Genomic DNA, 15,630 nt, shown 5'->3' on the forward strand with positions numbered 1-15,630 from the left:
GCAAAGTGTTTTGCGGATTGAAATGTCATTTGAATTTTGCAACACACGGAGCGTGGCGAAGTGCATTGCAATCACGGGGACGCTATAGCTTTTCAATTTGAATAAAGGAACTCAAAAAATTTGACAAAATGTTATTCTATTTTTATTGTTATAACTTTTGCAAATTTTATTGAGGATTTCATTGTCACTTTGCATATTAAAATACACTTTGAATAACGTATTTACAAATTACATTATTAAATTGCATAATGATTTGTCAATTGCATAATGTAATGACTTATTGAATTGCAAATTGCATTCCCATTTGAATTGCAAATTGCATTGCCATTTGAATTTTACTACATATATGCTTCCATAGTAGAGGCTTTATTCTGATACACTCGTGTTGAGCGGTTGATGAGTGTATTTTCCATGTATTTTTTAACGATTTTAAAATAAAATATATAGGCCTATTTAGGATCAACTGGCCCAACGCGCAATGCTTTGTGGGATAATTTAAGCAGGCCTATATAGTAGTACCAGAAACCACCACAGGGACCCCCCTGTGAAAGCATGAATGGTCTTAGAAACAGTTCATTTTCTCCCTCCCTCCCAGGCCTGTGAAAACACGCCACTTGCTCTCTCCACTAATAGTGTGTTCCAGATGCCTCGGACACCAGCCTTCCGAGTTTCAAGTGGGGAAATCTCCCAGCTTTCTTGCGGCATTTCTCGGAGGCACGCCCCCTTTTGGTCGTGCCCCCTCGGAATTCTGAGAGTAGACCAAGTTCAGTGATGACGCTCTCAGCAAAAATGGCTGCGCCCGTGAATAGATTTATTTTCTTTGTATTTGTACCACGTTTGTCATTTTAATGTTGATTTTAAATGATCTTACACACTTGATTACATTGCTATTTTATTCTGAGAATTTTATTATTATTATTATTATTATATTCAACAATTTGTGCCTTTTCTGAATTAATGAATGGCGAAAATTTCTTTACTATGTATAGGAAATTATAATTATTTTTGAATTACCATTAATTATTCAACTGTATTGTTCATAACTTTCTGCATATTCAAAACATTACAGGTGTTGGGATATTTTTTTAGGAATCATGTACATCTCAAATCAAATCTATTAGAGAATGACACCTTGTTATAGCCTTAGTATCCAAAATGTAAAACTACATAAAAGCCATTGTTATGGCCGACTAATCTTTCACTCACTGAAGATCCATTATTTTGTAAAAACCCAATGTAATTACGAGGAGGCAGGAAAACTTGCACAAGGATTTATTAACCAAAAAAGGCAAAAACAACAGGTGGTCCAAACTTAAATCTCTGGTCGTCGTCCATTCATTACTGATATTTGGACACCTTGTCGAGCATTAACTTGTATACTTTGTGGTGTTACCTCTATAAAGTTAATGGGACACTAATGCAGACACCAACCTGTTGCTCTTGCTTTGTCTTGTCAGTGTCACTGTTTGTGCCCGCGACCATAGACTGTATAAAGACCACAACTCCAACCTAACCTGACTGGACGTGGTATTTTTTTTCCTACTACGGCCACGCCAAGACCCACCCTACTCTGTCTGTGATTGGCCGGGTTGCATGCAACTCAACTGGACGCTTTAGAACTTTACAGTACCCTCGTTGTGAGCATTCGAGAGCGTCACAAAAGAGCCCTAACCCTAACCATGACCCTAACCCTAACCCCTAGCGGCTAGGGGTTAGGTTTAGGGTCATGGTTAGGGTTAGGGCTCTTTTGTGATGCTTAGGGTTAGGGGTTAGGGGCTAGGGCCTAGCCCCTAACCCCTAACCCTAACCCTAAGCATCACAAAAGAGCCCTAACCCTAACCCTAACCATGACCCTAACCCTAACCCCTAACCCTAACCCTAACCATAACCATAGCAGCTAATATCAAGCCAGTAAAAGCACGTGTGACGGACCAATCAGAAATAGAGGCAGGCGTGTCTTTTCGGGATATTGGCGTGGCCATAGTAGGATTAAAATTTTCGCTGACCGGACCGACTAAGCGTGAGCGAGAGTACGTGCCTGCGCACGCGCGTGTGACTGTGCGGCATGGTCCACTATAGGGGTGTCTGAAAAGATTGGAAAACGTATTTACAGGTCAGAAGGATATACAGTATAAATGTTTTGAGCCCCCCAAAATGTTTTTCATTGCCTATTTTTTCGACCTTTAAAATATTTTTTGATGGGGACAAATCTTCCTTTTCTAAATATTGGGGGGACACGTCCCCTGCATCCCCCCCGTCCCCCCCCAAAATCTACGCCCTTGCTGTGAGCACAACATCGGGGAAGTGACTGAAATAAATGTAATTGCATATAACAGTGACGATATGGTGTGGAGTTAATAGTTCATGGAAGATATCAAATGGGAGCTGCTGAGCCAGCTGTGGCCTGCTGTCACATCACCGTCAGAGTGCACCAGTGGTACATGGAAATGATGGATGTGTGTGGTGATGAAGATAAACATTAAAACACACACACACGCAGCTGTGTTTGACAGAGACTAGTTTTTGTGTGTGTAACCTTGTAATGGACCGTGACCATAATAATCCTAATCGTATTTGCTATATTATACTAATCATAGAAGATAATGTCCATCAAGGTTGGTGGGTCCAGTGCAATGGTTTTTACCTGCAAGATCCGTCCTTCCTGAGAGACCGGGGCTGAGTCCGGTAGGCTGATTCCTGGTAGGCTGAGCCCTGGTAGGCTGAGCTCTGGTAGGCTGAGCCCTGGTAGGCTGAGCTCTGGTAGGCTGAGCGTGGTAGGCTGAGGAGCGCAGTAGGTTGGCTGAGCCCTGGTAGACCGCTGAGGAGCCCGGGAGGGTAGGCTGAGCCCTGGTAGGTCGGCTGAGGCCTAGTAGGCTGAGATCTGGTAGGCTGAGGAGCCCAGTAGGCTAATCTATCCATCTGGGTTGACACTCCCACTTGTGACGTCACCAAGTCACAGGGCAGATATGGAAACAGCTTGTCATGGTCAATCACACTCACACCCGATGGTAACATTGGGAGAAGGATGCTTTCAGAAGGGGCTATTAATTCATGTATTGATACAGTGGCCAGTCCCCACCGTGTTGATCTGAAACCTTTGCAGACGCTTTGTCTAACCACGTGGTGTCTGAGACAGGATGTTTTAGTTTTAGTTTTGTTTTTAGTCTTCCCACCCAGAAGAAAGTGCCAGCGCTGGCCTAGTCTGCTGGCTGTAAATACGCACTTCAAATGCCTCCTCCAGCAACATGAATGGCTGAAACAGAGTGACAGCACCTTATTTAAATGTGACACATTCAAATCAGTGGTTATGTTTAGGCCAGACGTAAGGGGCATGACTTATTGTAGGTCTTCTAATCAAAGCAGGTTCACCAGGGTGTGATCTGTCATCTGTCACATTAGTAGGCCCACACATCTCACAGCCTTTAGTAAACATGACTCCTCACTCTGCTCAGCTGTCTGTGTGTAGCCTGTTGGTAGATTGTGCGTGTATGTCCATATCTTTTTGACTCGTATTTATCTGTCTTTGAAAGGTCCTTGAGTGTGATAGAAGCGCTATATTAAATTAAGTTATTTATACAATGGTACCATTGAATGTGGTAAAGAGCAATTAATAAAAGACAAGCATGAATATTTAAATTTGATGAAACCTAATTGTTAGACATAAAAGAGTGGGTTCTCTTTAGAAGAACAACAAGTTCAAAAGATAGAATGAGCTATAGCATCGTATCCTATCCATGATGTCCTGGAACATTTCCATAGGAGGGGTTTGATGTCTGCCTTCCTTCCTCCTCCTCATTGTTCTCAATGAAGTGCAGAATCCCTCTGGTACCTCTGCTATGGTTTATATGTGTAACATGAAACTCACTTTGTATCCTCAGCCCAAATGATCATCACTCACTCTACTATTGGTGCACACTTCTTCAGTCTGACTGAAATCCTGGTAGCATTGGGTCAGGAGGTCTGTAGTTCAGTGGGCCAAACTTCCACTAATGCCTGGCCTACAGTTGATCACGGACACATCATTCTGCCTGCTCTGACAGCCTAATTGGAAAATTGCCAAAACTCAGTATCACAATACATTTAGTCATGCTATCAATTTATTCATCACTCATTTCTCAGAGATTACGGTTGTAGGAAAGATCTAGAAGCTCTAATGAGACAATCATAAAGGCCTGATATCTTTCTCGAAATGAATTAAACATACTTTCAGAAAAAAGGCTCACTGATTCTTCCAATCAGAAGGAGGCATAACAACACTAGATTGATAGAGATACTCTTATCAGGAACAAAGTGGTGTTATATGAAGCCAGGCCCAGATATCTAAGATCCCCTTAGGACAATTCAGAATGGGTCCAGATTATTGGGCTCTCCCTAGCAACACTAATGTACATAATATTATATGTACAATACTTCAAACTCTACTAAAGCTGCACTGAAGACCAAGGAGAAAGGCAATGATCTTTGACCTGACATATTCTATAGTGCCATAGTGTGTGCTTCTAATCCTCAACGCATCTAATCTAACTAGTCATCACCACCTGTGTACTACAGAAGGATTAATAATAATAAAGAATGATGATGATTATAAGAATAACAATACATTATTCTTATAATCTTCGAAACAGCTGGTCTCTTTAAAGTCTGTATATAACTAGACACCATTAGCTGTTTACTACAGAATGGTAGTACAGCTTTATTATCGCACATGTGTCATATAGGCTGCTATACTGCTATACGTGAAAAAGTTACACATGAAAAACTTTGAATCATGTGACAGATAGTAAAGAGAGCTGGATAAAGGATCCCAGGGTCTGGGATCATCAGGTGGGCGTGCATCTCCGGTCACCACCGAGTCCATTGTCGCTGTGCCCCTCCATCGTTGTCCTCCTCTCAGAGTCCTCCTCTTCCTCTCAGAGACCTCCTCCTCCCTCAGAGTCCTCCTCCCTCAGAGTCCTCCTCTCAGAGTCCTCCTCCTCCCTCAGAGTCCTCCTCCCTCAGAGTTGTCCTCCCTCAGAGTCCTCTTCCTCTCATAGTCCTCCTCCCTCAGAGTCCTTCTATACTCTCAGAGTCCTCCTCCTCCCTCAGAGTCTTCCTCCTCTCAGAGTCCTCCTCCTCCCTCAGAGTCCTCCTCCTCTCATAGTCCTCCTCCTCCTCCTCTCATAGTCCTTCCCCTCTCAGAGTCCTCCTCCTCCCCCCTCAGAGTCCTCGTCTCAGAGTCCTCCTCCTCTCCTCCTCCTCGTCTCCTCCTCCTCCTCCTCCTCCTCCTCCTCCTCCTCCTCCTCCTCCTCCTCTCAGAGTCCTCCTCCTCCTCATCCTCTCAGAGTCCTCCTCCTCTCAGAGTCCTCCTCTCAGAGTCCTCCTCCTCTCAGAGTCCTCCTCCCTCCGAACCTCCTCCCTCAGAACCACGGCCAGCTCCCGGAACGGCTCATAGACCACCGCTCTGCCACCGGGTATCTTCTTTTCGTTCTTCTTTTCAACATCCATTGACAACATCCGCTGAAGGAGGAGGATTTCCAGGAGAACGAACAGCCATTGGGTCCGTGCTGGATCCACCCCTCCCCCTCAGACCTCTGGGCAGATCCCCACCGCCGGGGAGTGAGCGCGTCGGGCTCGAGGGTTCGCGGAACCAACTGTAGCCTCAGCATCCCCCCGCAGCGCGTCCATCCTCCGCGCGCACGAGTTTACATTTCATATTTCATATCCTGACGGGTCGCGTCGCATCGACAGGTGGACGCCGTGTATTGTTGTATCCTTTTTGTTTTACTTTTACTCTTTGCAGACGTTGCCAGAGCAACAAGCAACACAGCGAGTTCGTTGTGTTCTCTTCCTTTATCGCGTTTCGTATCCTCCAGCAACATGTTGGATCCGTCTTCCAGCGAGGAGGAAGGGGACGAGGTGGTTGAAGTGGACCACAAAGAAGTGACAGCCCCGAAGAGTGGAGCGGCGCCCCGACCCTCTCCGAGCCGAGCCCCCGAGCCGGGCGCCGGGCTGCAGCCCCCGGGCCGAGGGGGCAGCGGCGGCCGCCCCTCCAGCCCCAGCCCCTCCATGGGCAGCGGCGACAAAGAGAAGGAGGATCTGCAGGAGAAGATGCAGAGGGAGGAGGAGGAGAGGAAGAAGAGACTCCAGCTCTACGTGTTCGTTATGCGCTGCATCGCTTATCCGTTCAACGCCAAGCAGCCGACCGACATGGCCAGGAGGCAGCAGAAGGTAAGAGTGTGAAGCAGACCACAGCCAGCTGCACTGAGAGGCTGCAGGGCTCAGGAAGCTCTGAATAATACTATTAAATCAATGTGTCTGTTTCAGAACTGACAAAACTGTGGCAAAATACAACATCGAGGTGCAAAGTCGTTATTATTCCTTAACAAACCGGGAAAGTATCTTAGAAGTATAAACACTCTAGTAACACAAACAAGTCATAGGCTTACGTTTGAATTACACATGGTATAAGGATGCGTCATTGTGGAATACACGGGCGGTTGAGTGTTGGTGATTTGGGCATGAAGCATATGTCATGCATTTCTATCCAGCCTGTTTGAAACGTGCGTACACAACATCTGGATGACGATTCTTCGACTTGTGGAGAGTGTTTTTGCTAAAATTTGTTTGTGTGTACCATGTAAGCCAAATCTATGACTCTCTCACACACACACACACACACACACACACACACACACACACACACACACACACACACACACACACACACAGACCCCCCCCCCCCCCACACACACACACACACACATTCAAAGGCTATACATTGTCAATTGGATTATTGATTACATAATTAAATCAATTATATAGTTAAAAAAACACTTAAGTTATAACTGACAATACATCTGTATGCCAAATGTTAATAACATGGTTGTCCTTGTTCTAGTCTCAGTCTGAGATGTCATCTTGATCTAGATGCTATTGTTGACAGATGCTATTTGTTGGAGATGTCAATCTACCTCTGGCTTAATTAATTGGCCAGCCCAGATAGGTTACTTTTATTTATATATCCTAGGTGGTCATATTTGGTGCCCATTTTGTCTGCAAGAAGTAAACTGTTGGAGAAGCCTTGCTCCAAGTTTGATAATATTGCTCCCTTGGTTCTATTTACACTTTACTTATATTGGTAGTTTATTTGCATTGTATATGTGAGGACAAGTTTCTTTTAAGCAAACCTGTATGATATGACAATAATTTCAAAAGCGCAGGCAGTGTGATCAGAAAGAGAGACCGCTGCTCTCTTTTGCATAACACACTTATAAGCAGCTTGTTAATCTTCAGACCTGACTCTATTTTATAAAGATAAACACTGTAGGAGCGCAGCCAAAGGAGATGTATAGGGGCTACCTGGTGACTCCATGTTGTTATGTATACCTATGATCCTCCTCCTCTGAGCTTTAGGTTTACCCTGGAGAGGCTTGTTGATGAAAACCACCACACAGTAAACTGGTATCCCTGAGGATGGGTGTGTCTAAATTTAGGTTTTAAATTCTTAAAAGTAATGCAACGTTATGTTCACACCAGAATCTACAATTGAAATCAATTCATGTACATGTGAATTCAGATTGTATATGTTAACATCTGCAGGTTAATTTTGAAGTTGGAATCAGGTAAACATGTGTCCTCAAACATCTGCCCTGGTGTGCTGCCCTGGAAGACAGAGCATGTGGCCTTCTAACGTTCAACCCATCCGTGGCACACGTTTTCTTATGTGTTCAGATTACAAATGAGAGTGACGCAAATAATCCAGACAATCTTTCACCTGTTGAACATAAGAGAGATCTAGATCTATTTCAAGCTTGGTCTCTATATGGAAACCTTTCCAGAATCCTACAGTATGTCTTCATGCCGAACAGAAATTTAGTTGTCACACAATATTAACATATTTAAATGTTATTGTATCCAGTGAAACCACCGCATATTACCATTGTCCTTTCTTACACACCCACTTTCACATTGTAGTAAAAATTGGGATTTGAAAGCGATTCTGGTACCCTTTCTAGTGTACTTGTGTCCCAGTACTGGTCTGTCCCTGTGCAGTCTTTCTCTGCAATTTTCCGTAACATTTCTGGGAAATCTGCATCGCCAATTTGCCTGCTCAAGACCTAACAACATTTCCGGATCACTGCCTACGGCTGTGTTGAGAATGAAAGCAGCAACTTTTCCAGGGGAGAAATGTAAAGGATTACGTCGATCTGATATCAAACGCCCTCGCGTGGAGCCAACCTCCGCTGATGACATATTAGAATCAGCGTTTATCTTAACGCTCCTACTTTTCAGGTGATTCAATAAGAATCTCAATTCAGCTTCTTTTGTATGCAAACAAGTTCCTCTATTCAAGAATGTCTGGATATGACATGAATAAGGCCGTGATAAGAGAGCATCTCTCAGACCGCAGGTTTTTTGGCAGCTGGCATCCATACATGTTGCATTACATCCATACATGTTGCAGCCATCTGCTGGCTGTCCCTTGGCCTATCTATCCGGGCATTGCTATGCCCTGTGTGATAATGTAAAGAATAAAGACACAATATTTGAAATCACTCCCTGTCCCGGAAAAGGTTATTCCAGTGATTGACTGAGAACTATGTGTGCAAGAGGCTTACGTTACTTAAGTAATTGTATTCTAAGAATGTTGATCTTTGATCTTGTTTGTTAAAATGGCAAGCAGAGGTTTCTAGGTGATTTCACAACAGAACTGTCTGTTCTGTTCTCTTTGGGCAACTTCAAGAAATTGTGAATACTGCTCTAAATGTCCTCATGTCAAACATGTTACAGTGTCCAGTGTTACCCTCGGGTCAATATAAGATAAGTGACCTAAAGTGAAGTCCACCTTACAGTACGACATAAGATGCAGGGACACACTGTGGTCGTGTTTCTCTCTCTTTGTTTGGACGTTTATTTACCTTTGTAGTATTCTGCTAATCAGGCCTGAGGGAGTGAGCGGACCCAGGTGAGACCATGGACGCAGTCACAGGCCATCTGTCTGCTTGTTGTCTCTTTATCACAGCATGTTGAGAGCACCGGGCCAAACTGCCCCCCCGCTCCCCCACTCCCTGTTGGTGCTCAGCTTTCTCTCATGTCGACAGCGGGGTTTCAATACCCCCGTTCCCCTCTAGTCCTCGAGGGGCGAGACAGCTTCAATCAGCTGTAGGTGTCTTATCATTATGCTACAGGTGGCTCCACTATACAGTGAATCGATCTCCATACCCTTGTTCAGTTTCTCTACTGGTGTCTATACAGGGGTCTTGCTCCACAGTGGAGCTGAGGACTAAATAAACAGAATGAATATGTCATCTAGAGTTTATCCCATTAAGCAATGCAGAATATGTGACGCTTTGTGATAGGGAAATATATATTGATATTAATTATTTAATTATTATTTTAATTATTATATATACATATAATTTATTTTTTATATATACAATTGTATTATTTAAAATTTTTACATTTTTAATGCAATTGTAAACCTTCCAATAAAAGTTCATCATCACATTGAAGTATTTAGTAATTAAAGTATTATTATAGTTAAATTAGACTACATATTGACTATCATAGCCATTTATGTCAGAACAATTTTCCTGTAAACAATCTGCCGGCACATTTGTACTTTTATAAGCCATCATCATATCTTATAATTGCCATTTTCCTCAATTCATGTTCAGAGGCATGGAAAAACTTTCACATGAATGTTGGTGAATATAATGGTTCCTCACCAGGTTCAGAGTTTATTGTGGCAACAACAGAAGTGTATCTTATGAAATTCTGCAGCTACTGCTGCTTTTTAAGGAGAACACCTGGTGCCGCCTCACCTGTCTTCTATCAGATCCCAGTGCCACGCCCCCTCCTGTCTCCCTACAAACAGGAGCTCAACCACCCAAACGGGTAATGAAGTCCCATTCTAATGCACAGCAGAAGGAATCAGTGAGATCATACACATGTGAACTATAGGTTAATTTGTTCTGGAAAAATTTAGTTCTTTAATGTCACGTTTTTGCGGCCAGGGTCACAAGAGAACACAGCAACAAAAATAAAAGAACAATGAAAGACAAAGATGGTAGAAGCAGATCAGTGCTGTTTACCGTCTAAGATGCCGATGGCAGTGGAGCCATCGGCATCGGAAGACGTTGGACCTTTATGGAGATTAAAAATTGTTACAATTGTTATAATTTGTTATCAAGGGCGATACTCAGATAGTTGTAACTATCCAACAGCTCAATGTCAGCACCTTTGATAGTGGTGATTACAAGCCGAGGAGGAGACCTCTTTCTAAAATTGATTACCATGTCTTTGGTTTGAAACACATTGTGAAAGTGTAAGTGTAAGTGAACCCCCTGTTTCAGCTGTAATTCAAACCCTTGGAAAATTATATATGAAAATGTGTTTTGGGCTCAGAGTTTTAGGAAGGAAGGTGTTATCCCATGGTTATGACCGATTGCAACTTTGTGGTCCTTTGTGGAGAAGCCTAACCCAATCTCGGACGCAAACATCAAAATCAGCTCTGCTCAGACAGAGGTTCACCATCCACAAACTTTGGCGTTATACTATAAGTGTCTAAGAAGCTTAACCCTCTCTTGGACACCACAATCAACATGGAAAACTGCCTAGACAGCTCCACACATCCACACAATCCTTGCCACCACGGTCCCTTTGTCGTGACGTCAAAGAGTATACTCAAAGGCACCTTGATGTCAAGAAAAGAAGGATACCTGTGTTCGAGGCAGAGTGAAAAGTCCACAAACGGGTTGGCGTAGACCGGGCAAAAACATAGGATTTTACTCCAGTCTTCTCTAAATGACGGTATTGGCCGATGCTCAAGTTTAGGTATCGGAATCGGTATTGGGAAGTAAAAAAATATATCGGAACATATCTAGTTCTGCTCATCCCCTTCTAGAAGGCTAACGATTACAAATCCATCTGCAAATCTGATCCTGTGTGTGCTTGTGTAGCTGCTGCCACAGTCATTAAGGTACAGCATGTGATGTACTGAGGGGAGACAGCAGCCTCGTGGCACACTCCAGGGGAGGAAATAAGTCCAAAAAAAGGTGTCAATATCATTAGATACCATTGTTTAGTACCATGTGTTCACATTAATCATTCTCCACATAGAATGAATTATATTGTTGCAACGTCAATTATGGGTGTGTTTGATTTAGTTTGAAAACCTTAATACTCATGATTTTTTGATTTTAATTAATATATGCCAAACCAATTAGGTGGAGCTTCTCAGTCCTGGTATAGTCTCGTCACTCGTCACTCAAATTATAATAAAATCCCCGTCATTGTTTCTCAGCAGGACTCCAGTAATTAGCCTGGAAGGCTGAATGCTTTCAAGACAATTCACTAGAACTGTTGGGTGGCTAGGCAGTCTGCATATAACTAACACAGACATTGTGCGAACGTAGGCAGTGACATTATACTAATAGGAAGTATTTTCCTTTGAACCATCTGTACATTTGTACTTTTATAAGCCATCATCATATCTTATAATTGCCATTTTCCTTGATTCATGTACAAAGGCATGGAAATACTGTCATATGTGAATGTTGCTGAATGTAACGGTTCCTCACAGGTTTCAGATTTTATTGTGGCAGAAATGTATCTTATGAAACTCTTCAGCTACTGCTGCTTTTTAAGGAGAACACCTGGCTGCCTCACCTGTCTTCTATTAGGGCCCAGGGCCACGCCCCTTCCTGTCTCCCTACAGACAGAGCTCAACCACCCACATGGGTAATGAAGTCCCATTATAACGCACATCAGAAGGAACCAATGAGACCATCCACATATGTGAACTATATCATTTGGTCTGGGAAATTATGTTCTTTATTGTGGAATATGCGTTTGCCCCCATCCCATTCAGACAGGTTTCCTGCAGATCTGGCCCAGATTGACCAATCACAACCGTCTATCGAATAGTGGGTGTTTTTTTATCAGATGACTGTACAGAGGGGCGCTCTATCTGAGCCCTGTTGGTGCATTTGCATAACCAACCAAGATGGCCACGCATGCCCGTTGATAACGCCCCTTGAAAATCTGTTAGCATTACCAGACTAATACGCATTTGAGAATCAATTGTGCAATGTCAGACTGGGTCTATACAAAATGCACTTTGAAACCAATTAGGTGGAGCTTCTCAGTCCTGGTATAGACTCGTCAATTGTCAAATTCTAATAAAATCCCTGTCATTGTTTCTCAGCAGGACTCCAGTAATTAGCATGGAAGGCTGAATGCTTTGTTATGTGGCAATGCAGTCTGCACATAACTAACACAGACATAGTGCGAACGTAGGCAGTGACATTATACTAATAGGCAGTATTTCCCCCCTAGATTTATATTCAATTTTTTTTATCAAAGAGGGTGGTAGGATGAGTGATGGGTCAGGAAATGTAATATGAATTCTTCCTACATGATGTGTTTAGTTATAATGGGCCAGCCTCACCAAATGTGATTCACTTGGTTTGGTAACTCACCCAATCACTTTTTTATTGGATGCAACAGGGTGCAGCAATAGCGCATGGCACTGTAGTTGACCTTTGCTTAAAGCTATGGATTTGAGTGGATTTAACTTGCTCATATTTTAAAACTGAATTGAAACTGAATTTACACACTAGAAAAAAGCACAAGACAAAACATATGGAAGTGGTTTGTCGTGGAAGTGTGTGTGTCTTATTGTCCTCAGCTGTTGTCCTGAAGCATGTGAGTGTCTTACTGTCCTCAGCTGTTGTCCTGAAGCATGTTAGTGTCTTACTGTCCTCAGCTGTTGTCCTGAAGCATGTGAGTGTCTTACTGTCTCAGCTGTTGTCCTGAGGCATGTGAGTGTCTGTCCTCAGCTGTTGTCCTGAAGTATGTGAGTGTCTTACTGTAAAACCCTGTTTGTGCAAATGGCTTGGGTTTTTGCAGGCCCCTTTTTGTACCTTCTAGCTGTGCTCCCTGCCTCCTTTTGTATCTTACAAGGAGAACTCCATGTTCTACACATGCTCTTACCAGCATGACGATGACCTTTTCCGGGTCGTCTCTAGGTTGTGAATGTCGCTTTGTTGGGTCAATTGTGCTTGGTGGGATGTAGCGTAAGTCTGCAGTCTTTTTACACAAACATGCATGACTTGGAGCCACAGCCATTCATATGTGATTGTCCTTACAAACTCTTACCAAAGGAAGTAATAAACACCACTCGTAAAGAAGGGGCAGTATAATGCATTCAAATGATCAGTTGTTGCTGTCTGTTCCATTTGCCCACACAGAATTGGGAAAAAGGGCTTTCATGTACTCTGCTCCTTCTACATGGAACATGCTGCAAAAAGACTGGAAAATAACTGAATGCTTTTAAATCCCGGCTGAGAGCACTTGAGACGACCTCCTTTACTTTAACTGTTTTTCTTAATTTGAATTGCTGTCTGTATTAGGGATGGGTCAGAATATTCAATTATTCGATTATTCGTTCCCGAGGGTCAAAGCCGATTTTTAACATTTGGACCGTTAACATTTTTTCCCATTCAAATAAACAAGAATTAACGGACGGAACTAATGTTGGTTCTGTAGCACTATTATTATTTTTGATTATTATCATGTACAGAAAAACAATATACACAATACACAAGCATACATATTTATATATATGCATACAATACAAACACTGATCACTGTTAAAGTTTGTTTTTTTGTATTTAAGATATTAAGTGATTTCTTTCAGATGATCCATGGCTGCCTTTGTGAATGTCGGCACACATCGAATAATCGATTATTCGTTCATACCACCCACTGATTATTCGACCATGAAAAATTTTAGTTATTCACATCCCTAGTCTGTATATTGTACTGTAACTTTTGCTGCCTTTTTTGCTGCTTCTTGGCCAGGACTCCCTTGAAAAATAGGTTTTTAATCTCAATGGGACTTTCCTGGTAAAATAAAGGTTAAATAATAAAAAAAAAATAATAATAATGCATTTCTCTAAACAAATTGCCAACATGCTCATATGTGGAGTTTATGTTGGGGTCATCTAAAAACATCGACCATCCTTTTTTAAATATTTCATATTTGTGCTTGTTTAATATATGTTTAATATTTTGTTAATGTTTGTGCTTGTCAACTAAACCACTGCCCTTTGTACTCAATGATAATTCTTCTTCAGGTGCCGGGGACAAACTACAATAGTGCTGATAAATAAACAGATTTCCCTGCTGTCCAGCCCTCCATTTACTGATCACTCCTTGGCCTAATCCATGATTTGATGGGAGTAGATTAGTGAACTAGAGCATCAGAGTACCCCTCCCACATAAAACACCCGAGCAGACAGTATCTGGACATGTACATGTAGCAGAGGATTCTCAGGAGTTGGGTTCTCCTTAGCACCTGTACTGTAAGCTGGTGAAGAGCAATGTGGTTTTTAGCCTGTTCAGTCCAGTTGACACATTTTCTGTAATGCTAAGCATGTGCTTTCATTGTTGTTATAGTCTCCCAGGTTTCATTCTTATTGAAACTGAAATAGTTTGCTAAGCCAGCGTTAACCTGCTGGCCTGGGCAGGTGGAGGTGCCCTGTTGGACAAGTTTCACATCATGAACGCCAGCAGAAATGCCAAAACATCGAAACCGAGAATGACATTTAGGTCAGCAGAGCACTAATGTGGGGTTGTAAATTTAAACGCCATTTTAAAAATATTCAAATAATGATCAATTGCAGCTTATAGTTTTGGAAAAGGTATTGCATATTCAACATATATTTAAGGTTAGAATTACAGGGAACTAAAGAGGTGCTAGCCGGGGGGCCCAAGTGTTTCAGAGTGGATACCTGAGAGAGGACACGGAGCTTTTCAAGTGGAATAAAGCGGTGCATCGCATTTGAAAAGTTCCCCAATGGATATACATTGAACCGTCAGCAGCTGGGATCAGCACTGCCACCACACTGAGCCACTAGGAGTTAGGGGTTAAAGGATTTGGACGAATAGTTTCACGTGACAGACTAAGGAGACCCATGTATGGCATCACACAAGGATGAATGCATGTTAGACTCGTCAAGGAAAGACTATTTCCTATCTTTTAAGGTATATCTTCAGGTATACATCTATTGTGACCATGTGTTTCTACATGCATGCATGCAAAATATGTGAATGTATGATCAAAGATACTAAATCTTTATACACACTTTGTGCGTACAGTAATACATGAGCGTGTCTGCTTGTGCACGCATGTGTGAACACAATCTCTTGGACCCATAAGTGCTTTCTCAATCTTTTGTGTGTTGAATGTGTGTAATCTGGGATTACACATCCATTTGATATTATGTAATCACCATAAAGCCTGTGCTAGCCCCTCCCCCACAGAGGGACGTTGAAGGAGTTAAAGCCTAAATGAATCTGTGTGATTGGAACGCTTGTGTGTCCAGGCAAACGCGCAAGCGAGCTATGCTTTTCATAATAAATCACTTTTTTCACAATGAGTTTACACTTTCAATCCAATTCATTGGCCTCTGTCCATCACTTAGTGTGATTTGGTGATGAGAGCACATAAATTATTTAGCCAAAATCTCCAATATCACTGACAATAGGGAACTAGGAGTAAAGCCGTGAATGCTTTTGGGAAGGAAAGCTTTCCTTGATACATTTCCTTGGAATGTCACTAAGGTGACAGGATAGCCACTCTGA

General features: G+C 42.4%; 1 protein-coding gene across 1 annotated transcript in view; it reads left to right on the plus strand.

Moving 5' to 3' along the window:
• Nucleotides 1-5,601: 5,601 nt before the first annotated feature.
• cadpsa (Ca2+-dependent activator protein for secretion a) overlaps nt 5,602-15,630 on the plus strand; it is a 110,065-nt gene continuing 100,036 nt past the window's right edge. Inside the window, exon 1 of the mRNA XM_084464661.1 lies at nt 5,602-6,207. Within this exon, the coding sequence (XP_084320787.1) occupies nt 5,857-6,207 (351 nt within the window). The 5' untranslated portion in view covers nt 5,602-5,856. The remainder of the gene's footprint in view (nt 6,208-15,630) is intronic.

Source organism: Micromesistius poutassou, assembly GCF_964030765.1.
Source record: "Micromesistius poutassou genome assembly, chromosome: 2".
Classification (NCBI taxonomy): domain Eukaryota; kingdom Metazoa; phylum Chordata; class Actinopteri; order Gadiformes; family Gadidae; genus Micromesistius; species Micromesistius poutassou.